General features: G+C 49.0%; 1 protein-coding gene across 1 annotated transcript in view; it reads right to left on the bottom strand.

The window, feature by feature from the left end:
* KSR1 (kinase suppressor of ras 1) overlaps nucleotides 1-18,912 on the bottom strand; it is a 49,795-nt gene that overhangs the window by 17,753 nt on the left and 13,130 nt on the right. Inside the window, exon 2 of the mRNA XM_036395098.1 lies at nucleotides 6,094-6,234. Within this exon, the coding sequence (XP_036250991.1) occupies nucleotides 6,094-6,234 (141 nt within the window). The remainder of the gene's footprint in view (nucleotides 1-6,093; nucleotides 6,235-18,912) is intronic.

Here is an 18,912-nt window from a genome sequence, read left to right as displayed (position 1 = left end):
TGCACCACCATGATGCAGGACATAGGACTGCCCCCTCCCTTTGAAGGACGCAGTCTCTCTGTGCCCAGAGCTGACTGATGATGGTCCCAGCTCTGCACCCCCAGCTCAGCTCTCACACAAGGCCCAGTCCCCCTGAAGGGACTGCACCCACACACAAAGCCCAAGCTCCTCTTCTGCTCAGTAGTTTAATTTTAGAAAGACAGAACAGCAAGTTGTAGGAAAGTAGAAAGTACAGAAAAGGAGATTATATTTAAACAATCCCAATGACCTTGAGCTGGGAGAGCTCAGACTTTCTGAACCTGCTGCCAGCCCCCATGACACGCGACAAAAGAAATAAGCCTTCAGAGAGGGGGAGGGAGGGGAAGTAAGAGGCTTTCTTTAAACAGCCACTCATGTGCTGCACATATGTGGTGGCTTAATATAAAACTGGTCAACCTGATCCCTGTAAGACTGGCCTGCTCTGCCTTGGTGTGTGTCACCCCCAGGCAGTGTGGCAGTGAGGAGGGTCACTAGTTCAGGGCGGCTCTCAAACGGGTTCTGCTGCTGCCCTGGCTCAGCGGCTCTGGGGGGAGAAGGGCCCCTGCTCAGGGGCACGTGGTGGGCTCTGAGCCCTTGCACAGGGGTTACTCCAACTCTTCACCACTCAGGGTGAGACATGTGGGTCCAGCTGACCTCTCTTTACCTGCTTCTTCAGTGGGTGCTGAGGCCTTTTTTAAAAACAGCTTTAAAAATGCAGATTAAAGGCTTGCATTAGGACCAAGCTCAACACCACCTCTCTGGGCACACCTTGTCTTGACAGGGAGAGCTGCAAGATATTCAGACAGTACTCTACTAATAAGGTCAGTTTTAAAAACAGAGAAAAAGCAGAAGATAGAATCTGCTTTCAATCTTCAGCACCTCATAACTGCCAGCAAAATCTAAAGCCTAACCATGCACTGCTCAGCAGAAGGGATGCTAAAAAGTCCAAAGCAGGAAATGATTCCTCCCTACAACAGGTAAGAGGACTTCTCCCTGAAGCCCTCCTGCTTATCAGACACAGACTGCACTTCATGGTGCACATGTCTAAAGAGAGAAAAGTGAGTACCAGTGCATGCAAGGAGCCATCCAAGGGTCAGTCTCAATTAGTCCAGGTGAAGAGTTCACAACAGTCTTTAATCTTGTCTAGTGTCCAACTTAAATCCCTGAAACATGGCAAAAATGCTGGTATCTAACACAGTGGAGGGGTTATTTTTGGTAAAGATTCCACCCTGCAGATAAGCCTACATAGCTAATGCTGCTGCAGGCACTCTGCAAAATCAGCCTGACCTGCTCCTCGACCCAGTAGCCAGAGCTCTTCCTGTAGAGCTGGACAGTTGTCAAGGCCCCAAATGCCACCTCTTAAATCAATACATTCCCTCTCCAATCATCCTCCTGTGAAGCAGCAGATGCTAGAAGAGAAAGCCCATTACATAAGGTGCTTAAATTCCCACTGATAGCTCTAAGCAAAGCATGTAAAGATGCTCTTAAGAACATCTTGTGCCTGCTAGTTGTTATTTTGCAGTGTTTTTCTGGTGCCCAGCAATGAAGGTACTGAAAAATTGCTGTATTATTAAATTCCTGGAGATTTTATGGGCATTCTGGAAAGCCTCTCAATTGAAATTTCCAGCTTGCATTGAGCTGTAAGCATAAACAGGCCACAGTTCCACCTAACATCACCCTCCTCACTGTTCCACCTCCCAGCAGAGGCCGGAGGGCAGCTGACAGGCTCAGGCACTGTGTCTGGCTGGCTCTTTGGGGACAGGAGAGCTGCTGTCACTACTCTTCTGTGGCAGACAGGTGCAGCAGTTGCAGATCCCTCGGGCTGACCTCAAGGCATGAAGGGTTCACAGTGCCCAAAGCTGCAAGGGGCACCTGGAGCCCTTGGCAGGGAAGGGGAGCCCTGGCAGTGGTAGAGACTTTCTTCCAGGAGCTGTTTACACTGGGCAGGGCCTTCAGCTGGAGCACTGAAGGAATTTTATAGCTCTAGGAAGCCTGCAGGACAGAATTAATTTGCATACACACAATTAGCACATCCAGGATCTCTGCTATCTGGCTGGCCAGCCAGAGCTCCTGCTGCCAGACCCATGGAAATCCCCAAGAGCCAGCCACGGTCCTCATGGCCTGTTCATGCAGATATGCTGACAGAAAAAGATGAGAGGATACAGCTGGGGAAACCTGATAGGCGTAGGCAGATCTGCCTCCTCTATCCCCCATCCAAAGGATGCACTCACAAAAACCCCTCCCAGCTCCTCCAGTGACAGACCTGCTGTGAGCTGGGGCCACCCTGTGCTAACAGAACCCTCTGCCCCGGGCTCACGGCAGAGCCCCAGGCCCTGGCTCACCCTTGGCAGGGGCATTTTCACAGGGGCAGCACAAGGCCCTGGGCAGACAATTCCTGCTCAAGGCATGAGCCCCTCCTGCTCTGCTCCTGCCCTTGCCTTGCTCAGCTCTGCAGCTCCTTGGCATCAATGCTGGCTGGGGATGGGCTTCACAGGCAGGCAGGAGGTATCCCAGAAAAGGGCACAAGGGTACAACTGGGACTCAGACTGTTCCCAAAAGGAACAGCCTCAAAGCAGCCCCAACCACAGCCCTGCTCCACCTGCTCCCAGTCTCCCTGGTGACACAGCCCTGCTGATGGCCAGAGCCCGGGGCAGGATGTGCCCCTCCCTGTGCAGGACAGTTATCCACTCTAAAAACAGCTTTCCAAGCTTGACTGACTGGCACCCCTGCTCCAGAGCCAGCAGGGCCGGTCCAGACATGCTTCAGAAGATGATAAGAAGATGACTCTGTTCTTAAGTTAGTTTTTAAGACAGTGACAAGTTACACGTGGGAACAAATACAATAGTTATGTTTCTGGGAAGCACAGTGATAAAAGCAGAGAAAATCACTTTCTGGGCTGCAGAAAATAAGCCAAAAGAATTTTTTTAGTCTCTTCTATTTGGCAGACATACTCCAAGCTCAGAACCCAGTAAATAGCTCTGCAAGAGACTTCTTCCATCAGCTCAAGAGTGGAGAGAGCACTCTGTTCCCATCCTCCTTCTCTCCCATTGCCCTCCCAATTCCTGACTCCAACTCCCAAGGCAAGCAGGACAATCCAGATCAATGTATTTTTCTAGGACCGTTTTCAGAGCAACTTTTATCCACTCAAGATGACTACATAGCATGAGCACACCTTCTGTCTGTAGGGCTCCTTGCCCTATCTTTTCTAGATCTCAGTTCAAGTACCTCTTTGCTCACTTTCATCCCACCATATTTAACCATTTATACATCATTTTTGGCATTAAACTACACATACAATCGGTCTCTAGAATTAATCAATCTCTAGAACTGATCAGATTCTAGAACTCCTAAGCAAAAACAAGGACTCCAGCATTCCCTAGAAAAACACTTAAACAGCAAGTTACAGCACCACATTAGCCCAGCTCCAAAGCAGAGCCTGCTGCCACTTTCTACGATAAAAATCTGTCTGGCAACTGATTAGAGGAACAGTAACAAAGGCCCAGGAATAGCACAGGCTGGGCTGGGGGCTCCCAGTTCCCTTACCCCTCTGGAAGGAGCTGAGTATTGCCAAGGAGGATGCCAGGCTGGGCTGGCAGTGCCCACCTACCTGCAGGCCCGCGAGCTCGGCGCAGCCCAGCCCTCGCACCCGGCGCAGCGTCACCGGCTCGCCGCTGTCCGTGCTCTCAGCAGCTCTAGCTGTTGCCCAGTGCCATAAACACTGCATTGTTATTGCTGTAATCTCCTCCACAACTAAAGGATTTTACAGGCAGTCATTATTCTCGTTTTAAATATAGGTTTTCAAAGAAATAAAGGAGCCCAGCAATTATAATCACCAGAGCTTTCGAGCTTCACAATGTCTAGAGCAAGTCACTGAGCAAAAATAGTTTTCACTCAGGAGCAGAGGAGTCAGCAGATATTCTAAATTGGAGCTGCTGCTCTATTTCTGACAGGAGAGCCTGGGAGCTTCTGTGCTTCCCTGCATGGCAGCTTTATTTGGGAGAGGACTGGGGGGAGCGAGGGGAGGGGAGGGGAGACAGAGAAACAGAGCATTGTTCCTCTCACCGCTGAGCTAAAGAGCTCCTACAATTGGGCTGCTTTTCAACAGCGTTATGTCACAGATTAGCACAGTCTTGAAAATACTCCCTCCAGTAGCACTAGAAAGGCGAAGGGAATCAGAACCATTTTAAAAAGCAAAAACCCCAATGCAACCCTGGCCTTTCTCCTGGTTTGTCCCTGACAGGCAGCAGAGCCCTCCACTGCCCCTCCTCCTGTGCCAGACCTCCTGTTCTGTTCAGCTCTCAGAGGTGCCCAGGGCAGGGCTCTGAGGCAGCTCTTCTGAGACTCCACAGGTACTTGGCCACCTCTCCAACTAGTTTCAGAGCCTAAAAGGCACAAGAAGAGAGGGCTGTTCTACAGTGTGACCACACTGTGACACTTGTGCAGTTTTCCTCCTCTCTGCACCATTTTTTGGAAGCCTTCAGAAGGAAACCCAGCATGCCTATTTCCATTTTACAGCGAGCTAACAGTATCTGAGAGATGGGAAGCTGCTCCCCAGAGCACAGAGCCAGAACCACTCGAGGGTCCCCATTTTCACAGCATGACCTGCTCAACCCTGTCTGCAAAGGCTCCTCCCCATCCTCTCACAGGCAGTGTGCACGAAGCAGGACACCACTCTAGGTTTTGTAATAACTAACCTATTAAAGCTCCTTCTGTCAGTGATTTCCATTTTGAAAGCTTTCAGCTGAAATGCAGTTCAACGTGCTGTATGAAATCTAAACAACAGCAGGAATGATCCCATGATACCTGAGACATTTCTGAAAGGTAACTCATCCCAGACAGCTCAGCACTGTGCTGATGTCAGTGTCCAACACCAACAGTGGCTGCATGGCTATTTTTTGAGCAGTGAAATAACAGGACCAAAAAAAAAAACACTGCAAGAGCAGAGCACTTAGTTTATTAGCCCAGCTATTTCCACTTCTCCCAGCTCACAGCATGTTCCAGCATGCCTACTCAGAAATTATTTTAATGACCCACAGGGTGTTGCAGTTCTGCTGTCCAGCTAATACAAGTGCTACAGAAGCTGCCTGCAGCTGCATGAAATGGATGCAGAACCCTTAAAAGATAACCATACATTTGGAATCCCAGAGGAATTTCAGTGCTTTGTACACTTCTTACAGTTCTGTCCCGGAAGGAACAGAGTTCATTCGATTGGACACTGCTTGGGACAGGGCAGCAAGAGAGCACAAATCAAAATAATACAGATCTGGGAAATTCTTTCTGCCTTAGACCAAACCCGAATTTGTTCACCTCCCTGAATTAGCAGGATGTAGCAGATTTGAACTGTCCACCTCCCTCCTCCCTTTCCTTCACCTCTTCCCCCCTCCTTTCTGTAGGCATCACAAAGGATTTATAAAAGAGCTACAAAGACATTCTTTTAGACTCAGGCAATTCCAGTAACCTTAGAAACCAACACTAGCTGCGAGCCTGGCAGTTTGGCCACAGCAACAGGCTGCTTTTGTCCTCTCATTGCCACTGCTGCACCTTAGGCTGTGCCACCCAAAACCTCGCTGGGCTGGAAGGCAGCACCAGCACCACGCTCAAAATGAACAGTAGGAAATAAAAGGAACAACTTGGTCCTGAACCCATACTGTTTAACTAAGAGACCGCTTAGTTACATCAGAACCAAGCTGGAATAACTTCCATGACAATTTGTGGAATTTTTCACCCAGGCAGATTGCTGCTGAGGTCAAAGAAAAATTGTGGTTGTTTAGCGATCAAAGGAAACTGAATGAGAACATTGTGACCTGGCCTGCAGAGGCAGAAATGGGAAAAAGAACAGAAAAAGCCTTTTCTGCCTTAACTGTCAGTGAACTGAGCTCTACGTGTGTGTGTGTGAGACTGTAACACTGGTCCTGTTTTGGCCCATGCTGGCCACAGAACACAGTGCAGCACGGTGCTGTTAGTATCAGAAAGGCAGTGAGTGACTAAGGCCTGCCGTGGCTCTCAGAGCCACAGGCAGCTGGGAATGTACTGAAGGGACAGGAGGGCGCTGTGAGGGCTGTGTCCCCTCCTTACCTGCACCACCTCCTTCCTGACGTTGACGATGTCCAGCCAGTCGTTGAAGCGGGGGTAGCTGTTGAGCTCGGCGGTGCGGTCGCTCAGGGGCACGCTCAGCTTGCACTGCCGCTGCCGGTGGATGTAGTCAATCAGCTTCACCTGGGGACCAGAACACAAACTCTGAGCTTCCTGGGCACGGGCTGACCTTCCCAGGCTGTGCTTGTACACGGGGTGTGCTGGCTTGGGAGCAGGGCCCTTACATGACACAGGAGTGACATCCTCCCACGAGCTCTGGGGAAATCCACGCAGTGCATTTCCCTCACACTGAGCATCTTTGCTCTTCAGCATTCCAGCAGAAGGCAGGACCTGCTCTAAACCCCCATCAACAGCAGTTCTGAGGAAGGAATAGCCAAAGTACCCAAAGACTCTGAGGCCTGTTATCTGATGGGCATTTCTATTACAAAATCAACATTAAAACCAGCTAACTTAAAAGAACAAAAATTCAGGCAGTTGGACTAGATGATTTCTGCACATCTTCCATTCTAAAGTTTTATTCCAAAGGTTTTATCTCCTGACCATCTCATGGCAAATGCACTACACAGAATTCTTCACTTAGGGCACAAAAGAATAAAACAGCAAAAAGGAGTATTGTTTGTGCCTTATGTTTGCTTATCAAAAAGAAAATACTCTCCAAAGATTGCTCACTGTGTCACACATTCCCATGAGGCAGGCTTAAGCTTCAAAACCTTCCTAACAAAACAATGCCTCAAAGCAAGTTAGTTGATCCATGATTTATAAACCAAAACATGTTCTTAGTCAACAAATTTTACATCTGGGACATGATCAGACTGAAAACATAAAGGAAAAAACAAACATGGATTCTTTGACCATCATGTGTCTCCTCTTACAGTTCAAGTGCTTTCCTGTGAAGTTAGTTGAGAGCATGTTTTATGAGCAATCTATTCCTTACAACTATCAGCTATAACAAGTTTGTCGCTGCCCACACACCAAATTCTGACAGCAGTGCCATGCAGTCTGAGATTTATCAAGAAGTGTGTGAATACTGAAGTGATTCCAATTCCTGTAATGCCCAGAGCAATGCAAAGCACTGCCATTCCAAGGAGAGGCAATCCAGGACTGCCATGTCCTAGAAACTCAGCCACCCCTTTGCATTCTCACCCTGACCACCCCTGCTGAAACCAGAGGAGCCTTTCCACCACACCTTCCCAGCAGGGCTTTGGAGCACCAGGCCTGCAATGAACTGGAAATCCCAACCACTCGTTCTCAGTACCCCTTTTTATATAAAGGGGCTAACAGCACTTCCTTTTTTCCACCCCTGCTCTGCTTCCTCTGGCCAGAGCAGGGCAGGGCAGGGCCAGCCTCGGGAGGGACTGGGCTGTGGGCTCAGCAGTGCCTGGGCCCCAGTGGCTGCCGCGCTGCTGCTGTGTGCCAGGCAGAGCCCAGGGGCTCTGTGCCTGCCCTGTGTGCCATGTGCTGGGCCCTGTGTCACCCCAGGGCTGCTGCTGCTGTGCTCTGGCTGCCCTCTCTGCACCAGCCCCTCAGCTCTGCCCCGAGTTCCCCTGATTCTGGAGCAGGGGAGCCGGGATCCTCCAGGAGCCGGGATCCTGCAGGAGCTGGGATCCTCCAGGAGCCGGGATCCTGCAGGAGCTGGGATCCTTCAGGAGCTGGGATCCTGCAGGAGCCGGGATCCTCCAGGAGCCGGGATCCTGCAGGAGCCGGGATCCTCCAGGAGCTGGGATCCTCCAGGAGCTGGGATCCTCCAGGAGCTGGGATCCTGCAGGAGCTGGGATCCTCCAGGAGCTGGGATCCCCAGGAGCCGGGATCCTCCAGGAGCTGGGATCCTCCAGGCAGCTGGGATCCTCCAGGAGCTGGGATCCTCCAGGAGCTGGGATCCTCCAGGAGCTGGGATCCTGCAGGAGCCGGGATCCTCCAGGAGCTGGGATCCTCCAGGAACTGGGATCCTCCAGGAGCTGGGATCCTCCAGGAGCCGGGATCCTCCAGGAGCCGGGATCCTCCAGGAGCCGGGATCCTGCAGGAGCTGGGATCCCCAGGAGCCGGGATCCTCCAGGAGCTGGGATCCTGCAGGAGCTGGGATCCTCCAGGAGCTGGGATCCTCCAGGAGCTGGGATCCTGCAGGAGCTGGGATCCTGCAGGAGCTGGGATCCTCCAGGAGCTGGGATCCTCCAGGAGCTGGGATCCTGCAGGAGCCGGGATCCTCCAGGAGCTGGGATCCTGCAGGAGCTGGGATCCTGCAGGAGCTGGGATCCTCCAGGCAGCTGGGATCCTGCAGGAGCTGGGATCCTGCAGGCAGCCCTGTGCACTCTGGGGCAAACACGTGTCACGGGCTGCCTCAGTGCTGACCTTCTGCTTTCTCACTGCCACACGTCCTTTCCCACAGCAGCCTGTCCACAGGGCTCTCCTGTTCACTGCCATGGCAGAAAGGAGCTTGCAGGTGCTGTCCCAAGGATTTTCCTGCTCGGGGCTTGGTTTAAATTTTCTTTCTTCTCAGTGTCCTTTACCCCTCTATGGACACTGACACTGGGATGAGTAGATGGGCAAGGGCCCCTCAGGACAGGCAGAAAGAAGAGGATGCAGGAAGTTTGTAGACTCAACAGCCCCCGGTATGCCAAAAATCAGCTTACACAAATGAGAAACAGCTTCCCAACTGTGCAACAGCTATGTCATGGAAAAGAGAAGGAAGACAGAAATCACCCAAGCCTTGTCTCTTTGCAGAGGCCACTCGAGGGAAGGGCCAATGACGATTTGTGTTCTGATATACAAACTGCAGCCACAACATCCAGCCCCAGGCAAACAGCTCAGCGAGTTTGTGAGCCTGTCCATGGAATTCCCAGGGCACTGCAGGATGTAGCTGCTGCTGCCCCTGGCTCACCTCACCCTTCCCCATGGCTGGGAACGCCTCAGGGCTGCAGAGCACCTAGGGACAGAGGCAAGATCGCACAGTGATTTTGGAACTGGTACAGCCAGCCCTGATGGGCCTGTGTCTAAAGCAGCAGCTCGGCTCTGCAGTCTGACTGTAATCTGTTATTTTAGTGTAGGATCTCCCATCAGGCAAGATTTATTTTTCCTGGAAGAAGGATGAGCTATCAGCATACTCTATAAACCAGAGCTCCACATTTCGTTATATGGAACACTAATTACAGGCAAATGGCCCAAAAGTAGCACACGATCCAGAATAAAGCAGGGAACTGCAGGCATTGGAGGTGTCAGAATCTGTTCTAAAAACCACAGGGGAAGGAAAGGAGGGCTTAGCATCTATTTATAAATGAAAATCACAAATTATGTAAAAGAAACGATACAGAAAGTGTGTGCCCCACGTTATCCACTTCCAGCGTGCAGTGTCACGAGGACAGCACGCTGCTCGAGGCAGGATATGGCTGAGGCACAGCCACTGCTTCTGCACTCCTGGCTCTGCCACTGACTGATCTGTCTGACCAGCAGCAAATGCACTCATCCCTCCCCTTCTCCCTGCACACAGCTCTGCCTGCTCATCCTGCAGGAACTCCCTGGAGCGGGCACTGGCCTCTGCTGGTTTGGTACTGCTTAAAAAAATACTGGTTTGAGAATTTCCCCTGCCCAGGTGTCATCCATAGCACAAACTCCTAAAGGACCCTGCTGGAAGGGACTCTGTGCAGCCTGGATTTCAATGGGGAGCTTTTCTCCTTTGCTGGAATGTAATGAATTCTCCAAAATGGATAAGCACAGGTCTGAGTGTCTCAGAGGGCCGAGGCTGGTTTTTCCCGGATAACTCTTTCGTTTTTACTCCTCAAGTCCAAATTTGTTTTCCCCTAGTCCTATAAATAGTGTATTTGCATTCTTGTCCCAGCCTACATACACCACGCTTCTCCCCTAGGATGAATTTCATTTTGTTGTTTCCTGCCCAGACTTTTTACTAAACTACATGGTTTGGCTTTAATAGCTGAGCTGTTGCAAAACCCTTTTCTGAGAATATAATAAAATTTCTGGGTTCAGTGACGCACATAAAAACCCACAACCAGCACACAGGTCTCCAACCACAAACTAGACTGAGAGATAAAGCCAATAGTAGCTACTCACTGCCTGCTTGCTAAATGGCACGTCCTACTCATCACAAATGCAAACCCCACACCAGAAGCAGCAATACTCCAACTGCCTTGATCCCACAGAGATGGGAAAGGGCAAGAACAGAGACAGGATCCAGAGCAGCCGGAGCACATCACTGACTCCGGGGCAGAGCCCTGCTGCTCTGCCTGGTGCAGCTGATGGCCAGGACACCTGTCCTCACTGCTCTGAGAAGGGCACGTGCTGCCAGGTGCTCCTGGATGCATGTTCATCTCCTTACAGGGCCTTTAAAAGATCCCTTTACAGCACAGATGAGAAGCAGGTCCAAGAAGTTTAGGAGAAACTGTCAAGCTTGTACTTTTTTATTTATTTCTGCAAAATAAACAGCAGATCTCTTGAGATGCAAGTCTGCCCGTATCCATGACCTCCAGCCAACAGCTGGGACTTTAGAGGATGATAAACAAAAAGCAAATGCCCACAAGTTTTTCAGCTGCACTTCTGCAGACATGGCACAGAAAGGCATCTGAAAAACCAGATCACAGACACTGGGGTGGAGAATTCAGGAGATACTAACCAGATAAATCATGTTTCATGCATTTGGGTGTCAACTCTCCCCAAGCTTCTTGTTGATTATGTTTTATTTGTGTTTAGGAAAGTGGCATCTTGTTCCAGAGTCACTAAAAGGCAATAAACTTAGACCTATTGCAGCTTCTGCACTTGGTCAAAACCTAGTCTGAATCCAATGCACTTGATCCAAATAAACATGGAAAAAGGAGCATAGGCTAGAAGACTCCCCATTTTTCTGAAGCCTTCTGTGGCTTAGTTTCATGCTTTTAATCTGCTTATCTTGAAATACCCTATAAATGCAGCAAAAATAGTAATTTTCAACTCACAAAAAAAAAAGGGAAACCATGGCAGAGAATGGAAATTATAAATTAAACAACTTGGGGACAGGCAGAGGGAGGACTCTGCTATACCAAGGTGCCAGCCAAGATTTCTTCAGAATATCAACAGTTGGAGACCAAGTTTGATTCAATCATACGTTTCACAACCAAATGCCATGTTTTCACACTTCCACAAAACTTATAATCTGCTCAGTGAAGCCTGCAACTTTTCTTGTTGACTTGAAACATACGCAATGTTTAGAAGAGGAGTTTTGCAATACCCAAAACAAACAACTGTCATGATTTAATCAACAAATCAAGCACATGGTCAAAAGCAGATCCTATTGCTCCTGTGCCCGGAGATGAAATCTCAGGGAGCCTGGCAGCACTGGAGGAGACAATAAACATGAGCTTACACGGAAACTTCCAAGGCTGCAACCAAGTCCTGCCCTGCAATTTACCCAGCTGACGGCTGAGGCTTTAAAGGGATCAGATCGATGTATGGCCCAGCTCTTGCATGTGGTTAAGAGAAATGCAAATCATCTATCTTGCCTCAGACAGGAATTAATCAGGAAGGAACTGCTCTATTAACCTCCTGCCAAGAGCCAGCCCAGAGGGCAGGGAGCACTCCCTGAAGCACCCAGCAGCTCCTGGTGCAGCAGGACACTGCACTGGCCAGATCAGGATCACAGCGTGAGGGATGTTCTGCATTTCTGCCTCCTCAAACAAAGACAAAACTTCTGAGCTGGAGTTTATCTGCACGGGGCCCTGGGGAAGGTCAGATGAGTCATCTGAAGGCATCCAGTGAAAGTGGATTCCCTTCACACCTTTTGCTGACTCTTATCTATTCGCCCCAGTGCCATTATATACACAAACGCTATGTCAGACCAAAAAAACCTTCTAGGCCACCTGAGCACTGAAGAGAACATAAAAAGGTCAGAATTGGACTTACCAAATTTGTCTCTGAAGTCATGCTTGGCAACCATGTGAGAAACTGATAAAGATCTCACCAGCTATGGGAGAGCAGCAGCATGTGAGGATGCTTCGGGGCACTTTCTCAAAGTCATCCAGTTTAAAGTGAAAAAAGGGTACAGCGGGGTTGATCCATGCAAGGGAAAGAGCTAGGATGTCACTGTTATACAGCACAGATGTGGGGCAGAGCCTGGGCTCTGTGGAGCTCAGAAAGCCCCTGTGCAGGTGCCCACAAAGGCTCAGCTCTGCAGGGGTCTGCAGGCACAGGACAGGCTTCTCTGGGCTGTGCAGCCAACCAACAACCCAGCTGTGCCTGCAGCTCTGCCCACAGAGCACTGAGCTGCTCCTTTGTGAGCTCAGGCTCTCAGCAGCTGACTCATCTGAGTGCCCCCAGCTATCTGATGGTTATCAGCATCTGATCACAGCATCACCAGCACCAACTGCAGCCTCAGAAATTCTCATTTCCCCCTCTGTTCAGAGAACTCCTCCTTGTGCCTGTAGGTATAAAGATACCTGATGGCAGTGTGAAGTGTTCCCTTTCTAGTACAGGGAGAATTGAACCACTGCCTGGTTTTGACTGGTTTAGAACCAAATCTGCTTGCTTAAACTGAGAGTGGGTCTGTACCCTTTTCACATGACATATGCTCAATTTGCAGTGAAATCTGATCCAAACCTGTTCATAGAACACTTCGTTCAGCCACAGAGAAAACCATCCTTCCCATCTGTGCTTCCATTAGGAGCAGTCACATAATGCAGGATTCAGCTGGAGAGTCCCACAATCTCACAAATTTCCAAACTACCTTGAGATCAGCATGAAATTCGAGAAGCTCTTTCCAAGGCAAGCAGAGGATCTGCACAGGACCCAAAGTACGAGGATGAGAAGCAAAACACTTCATTTCAAGGAATGATTTGTATCCTAAAACATTAGGTCACTCCATTTGTCACCCACATGGCTTTGCCCTCAAAACCAATAGAACTGAAGCTACTAAAGGATGATATTGTGACCTGTATTTTCACCAGCCACACATGGTAAAATAGGTATCAGACAAAATATTACAGAGAAATAACTGGCAGCAAAGTCATTTGCTTTATTTGAGGTGCCATCTGAGAAATGAAAGGGGCTCACTTACTTACACGTCAGCCTCTGACCTGCAGCCTGTGGAATTCATTCTCTACTTGAACCCAGCTGACTCATTCAGCAAGAAGCCTGGCAGTGAGCAGGACACCTGTCCAGAATGGGAGGCCTGGTTTCTGTAGCTTTAGCTGTGCTGAAACGGTAGCAGAGCTCTTGCTCTCTTGGGTGCATTTGCTATCCCCCCCTGCCCTGGTCACACAGGTGCAGTCACAGGCTCCAGGTCTGGGGGTGACCGCTGGGCTGGGCCAGGGGCACAAGGCCCTTGAACAAGAGTGGCTGCACAACAGTGACACTGCTTTGAATGCCACAAACACCTCAGGAACACCAATGCGCTCAAAGGACCCCATGCAGTAGCACCTTGTTAAAAACAAGAAAGAGGAAGAAGGATTAAAATAATTTGCACAAAGGGAAGGAGCAGCTCTGAAAAGGGGCCATGAAAGCTCTCTCAGGGCTCTGCTCTAACCAGTGGCTCCCAGCAGCAGGGACTCTGAAAAGCAGAAGGTGTCAGAAGGATGCCAGGGATGGAACAAGCCCCCGGGGAGCAACCCCACCATGGAGCCCTGGTGCCAGCCCTGCTGCTCCTGCAGGACCCAGCTGTGCTGCTCAGGGACTTTGGGCTCATTTGTAACAGAAAAGGAAATAGTTTCTCAATGCATTGCTAAACAAACCCTGCAAAACAGGACCCAGCACAAGGCAGCAGGAAAATGTGCAGGCAAGGTGTGGGGAGAAGCCTTAGGAGAAACTGGTAAATACAAGCACAGAGAGGTAGAGGGGTAGGGAGAGATGGAACACCAGATGGATGGATTTTCCTTTGAACCCTCAGTCATGCCTGAGGCTGACACAATAGCCACTGCCCAAACACTACAGTATGTTATTTCTGCTTTGTCAAATGATGCAGACAGCATCATTTCTGGGTCACTTGGAGGCCACATACCACTCCTTTTCTTCTCCACTCTTCTCTTTTTCACAATCCCAGCAAGTGAGGCTGTAAACATTCAGTTGAGGCCTTCCCAGCTAAGAGTGGGAGGATGAAACTGCACAATCAAGTAGTTCCCTGAGCCTCATAACATAATTCTCTTCAAAGATTTCGTCCCAGCGAGGCATCCGAGCCTAATGCAGCTACAGGAACAGTGCTCTGCTTAAAGATCAGAGATTTCACACCCACTGAACACTAAAAATGAAAGCCCTCCCCCTTCCTTTGCAACCCGAGGACACACAAGTGTAACAGAATGACTGAGAGCATTCTGCAAGACTAAGAACTGTACTTGCCATTTGCTGAGCACAGCCCTGCTGCTGCCACATCAGATCTGCAGCTCTGCTCCTCTCAGCTCACAGCTCCCTGCACCCAGCGGGCTCCTTCCCCTCAGCCACGCTTCATCAGGCTTAGCTGTGCCTCCAGACGAGCACAGCAACCTCCTGCTGCCCGCCTCTCCTGCAGGCTATTGTTATTTCACACTGCCCGCAGACTGGGCAGGCATCCCATCCCTCACGGAGCGGGTGCAGGGCCATTGAGCAGGCCAGTGGATTTACCCTGCTGGGAGGAACACCACACAGGCTTCTCCCAGTAGTGCAGGTAAACAAGTACCTGTCCAACCCTGTGGAGTCCTACAGAGGCAAATGCAGACCAAACATAACATTAATACTCTGCCTCTCTCTATAATTATTCAGTATCTTGGCAAACCCACTGGATCTCTCCTCCCATTAAGAAAACAATTACCCCCCACCCCTGTGGGCTTTCCAACAACTGCAGCAGAAGGCAGCGAGTGACAGGGAGAAAGACTATGGAAGGCTCAGAATCTGGAAAGGAAGCACCAGGCCATGCTCTGGGGAGCATAGCTGTGTTACAGCCCGTGGATCTCTCTGTAAAACTCAAAACTTAAAAGTGCCTGTAAAGAGAATATCCTCCGTAGTTTTTATGATGGCACTAATCATTCTCACACATCTCTGAAAGAACTCTCAGGTATATTTGGCTGATGGTTCAGGAAGTAGAAATAATGACACCAACAAGCTGTGCATGTGTAAACTTAGAGCCTAAATAAAGGCGAGTTTACAGCAGACAATATGAAGCCAGACATTTCCTTCGGCAAGGTCAGGAAGAGAATGACTAATTGTGGATCCCCGTCATATTCCTGCACTTCCCTTTCCTCACTGCAAGCCTCATTCTGCAGGTCCTGAGCACCCCGAGCTGGCACAGACAGTGAGCTCCAAGGCAAACACCTTGCATGAGGTCTGAACACTCCCCAGGACAGAACTGAGAGGTCTTGGAAGGAATCAAGCTCCTTCAATGGAGCATTTAGGTGTCCCTAATCCCAAAGGGTTTTTCCCATTTTCTTCCCCTGCCTTCACAGCGATCTTCCTTTTGTCTTACACATTTCTTTTTCTGTAGCCTCAATAAAATACAAGCACAAACCTCCAGTCTCTACCATTCCCTCACCTGGCTGGGGAATGAGATTAGCAGTTTGTTCTCAGGCTTATTAGCACACCAAGGGAAGGAAGCAAAAACACAACAAAATCAAATCCTCTGCATGTTTGACTCAATTATTCCCCAGACTGCTGCCGGGCTGGGCTCTGGGGAAGAGGCTTACACAGAAAAGTGTTAAATCTCTGCAGGAGCAGGCTGCAGGTCTTGGAGCTGAAGACGTTCTGTCTCTGCACCCTGGGAAATCTCGGCTAAGAAACTGTATTCTCTGAAATGCTCCCAATTATTGGGTTTCTGCTAGAAAGAATTGAGCTATTTTGGCAAGGACTGGGGGTCACATTTCTCTTTTCACAGACAGTGAGTGAGAAAGCTGCCATGGCTCACTGCTCACATTTTGTTTTTCAAAAAATCGCCTTGGGGCTCTCTCTTACTGGTTCACATTTGTCCGTAGCAACCATGAGGGGTTTCTATCATTAGTTAAATACAAATACAGGATTTCGAGTGCAGACACCTCAACCCAGATTGCCAACCCCGAAAAGAACATTTTTTTCTTATGACCCTGAGACTTTCACCCAAACCATGTTGTGCCCACTTAAAAAGTAGAGCAAAATACAGGTGATGACCCAGTAATAGTTGTATGAGGAAAAACACAAAGGGGATTGATAAGCAGCAATTGGCCATACACCAGACCGTTCTGCAACAGCTACCTGGCATCATACAGCAGCCTGGAAAGATTTTAATCAACGCTTGAAAAAAGATCACAGATACAAAGATAACAAGCTCCAAGCTCACCATCTTTCAGGCAGGTACAATATCCATTGCTTTTGTGAATTTCCACAGAAACTTCACACACCACATTTTTCTCCGTACCTAAGCAGAACAGGAGGTTGGGGTTGGGGCTGCTTTTCCTTTGGTTTTGTTCATTTAAGAGAAGGGTATTGTGACAGTTGGCTAAAACCAAGTTTCTCATTTTCAAAGCATTCTATGAAAGTAAATTAAAGTTCTCAAAACATATTCTTCTAATAAAAATCGGCATTAAATGTACAATGGAAGAAAACGTGCCAGTTCAGAATCAGAGTTTAAGCATTTTGCTTGTGTCCAAAAATTATTTTATGCAGAATTTGTGAAAAATCTGAGCCTGACATTTTTGCTCCAGTTGGGGGTTAGAAAAAGGCCTTTAGAGCAGAGCAAAGTTCTCACACTTGCCATCACTTCCACAATTCAGAAGAAAATCCAGAGCATCAGCCTGTAAGAAACATTCTAAAACAGTATTTATACACTCGTATACTTTCATTCCATTTCTCTTTTCACGCTCTACAGGCTCTTTAGGAAATACTCTTCAGAAAACTTCTTCATCACCCCTTTGCATTCCTTGTGCTGAGTTACATCTCTTTTGTCTTAAAAGTATGTCCTTGGATTATGTGCTGAGGAGAAGCTGAGCAGGCTCTGGGTTCAGGGTTTCCACTGCCCCTGCTCAGCCCAGAGGAGGGACTCACTGTGCTGAGCCCCATCGACCAGAAACACACAAAACCCAGACTGCTGAGGAGAAAAGAAAAAGCCATTGTACAGCCTGTGTGCTAGTCTGTCATGGAAATACTCTCCTCCCAAGGAGCAGGGGAAACACAAAGGGATTTTGTGTTGTATTTCTCTGCCTGCCAGCAGACAGCTCTGAGTGCTGGATGCAAATTCATGCCACAGGAGTTGAGATTTTTCACTGCAGCCAAGCAGCTCTGCATCGTTATACAGAGATCACTCATGGGTTTGTCCGACTCCATTTCCAGTATTTCACCTTGATCTCTCCAACAGGAACATGGATAAGTTAGGCATTACTGAAAATCCTGCATCCTGAGGATGCTGTAGAAAGCTGCAATGCCACACCTATACAGTGGCAGACTCTAAATGCCACTGCTACTCTGCCACACCTCCTGCCAGGTGTGCTGTAAAACCCTACTGGGAGTAACTCCTTCTAGCTCCTCCAGAATACCAGTGAAGGCCTACAAATGGCTAAGGCATCCAGCAGATCTGCAGACAGCTTCTTACCTGTCTCACAGGCACAAAGTCAGTGCCCACACTCAGCTTTCCTAATACTTGGCTTGATCCAAAACAGAGCACAAGCTGTCCTTCCACAGCTCAGTCGCTCTGAGGATTTCTACAAATGCAAAACTTACAGCGCTCAGCCATCACAGGAAGAGCAAACAAAATAGCAGAATTCCCTAAGTATCAGCAGTCTTGCTTTAGAATCAGCTTCTGAAGCCAAAAATGTCTTGAACAAAAAGAAAAAAAACCTTTTTACCTCCATCCTTCCTTCATAGATAGTCTTATTTCTCTTTTGTGTTTTGGTAAAGGAAATTTATAAATTCAACTAGATTGTTTACAGTATAATCTTGAAAGTGCAAATAATCAGCAGCACATTATTATTAGCTTTCCAGCTGTGATCTCATTCAAAGAACACTGAAGTTATCTGAAACTTCCAGATGCCCTGATTTCCCCGAATGCTGGACAAGGTCCTGCCCGTGCTGCCTGTTACCCCAGCAGTGCAGCTGAGCCTAGTGCTGGGTTGGGTTACAGACACAGGCATTGGGGAGCTCAACAGAAGCAGTCTGGCTGCCCAGGCTCTGGAGCCCATTTCCATGGCCTGCCTGCAAAGCCCCTGCATGTCCAGTCTTGCCTCTTCAGCACAGCCACTGCCAATCATTTCCTTCAGCTGCAAGGAGAAAGGGAGAGGACTGAGCACAGTAACCCAGAAATAGGAAGCTGTAGCATTACTCACTACCTGGAGGACTTGCCTGCTCTTCCTTCTCAATGACTCAGCAGATGTTCTTAAATCAGTGACTGGGTTTCTGCGTGCACCTGCCAAGGCCCAATTTCGCAGGACACGCACGCACCCACTGAGCTCAGCCGGGCCCGTCCTGCTCCCGTCCCGAGCTCCCGCCCGCTCCCCGCGCGGCCACGGGGGCTTCCCAGCCGCCGAGCCGCTCCTCAGGGCTGCTGCGATACAAAAGGGCAAATCTACCCCCATGAAGGAAAATGCTGCTTCCAAAAAAAGCCACAGCTCTTAAAAATTCCAGTTTGCCACATGCACTACAGCTCCCCGTGCCAAGGCTCCGTGTTCTGTTCTCATGATGAGACTCAGGAAGGGAAGTTTGCTTCAAGTATTAATGCAGAGTTGGGGGCTTCTGTCTTGTCTGGGGTATTTTGTCTTCTTGCAGAGAAAACAGAGTAGGGACACGGCTGAAAAAAAAGTGCATTTAAAAAAAAAGTCAACTATAGGAAATTGCTTAACTGGAATGTGGCAACTTGCCACATTCTCTCTTTTAAAACTGCAAAACAGCTTTATTTTAACAAGC

The sequence above is a fragment of the Molothrus ater genome, chromosome 21, assembly GCF_012460135.2.
Source record: "Molothrus ater isolate BHLD 08-10-18 breed brown headed cowbird chromosome 21, BPBGC_Mater_1.1, whole genome shotgun sequence".
NCBI classification, from domain to species: Eukaryota; Metazoa; Chordata; class Aves; order Passeriformes; family Icteridae; genus Molothrus; species Molothrus ater.
Note: the sequence above shows the minus strand (reverse complement) of the source record. Positions and strands in the feature narration are given on the sequence as shown.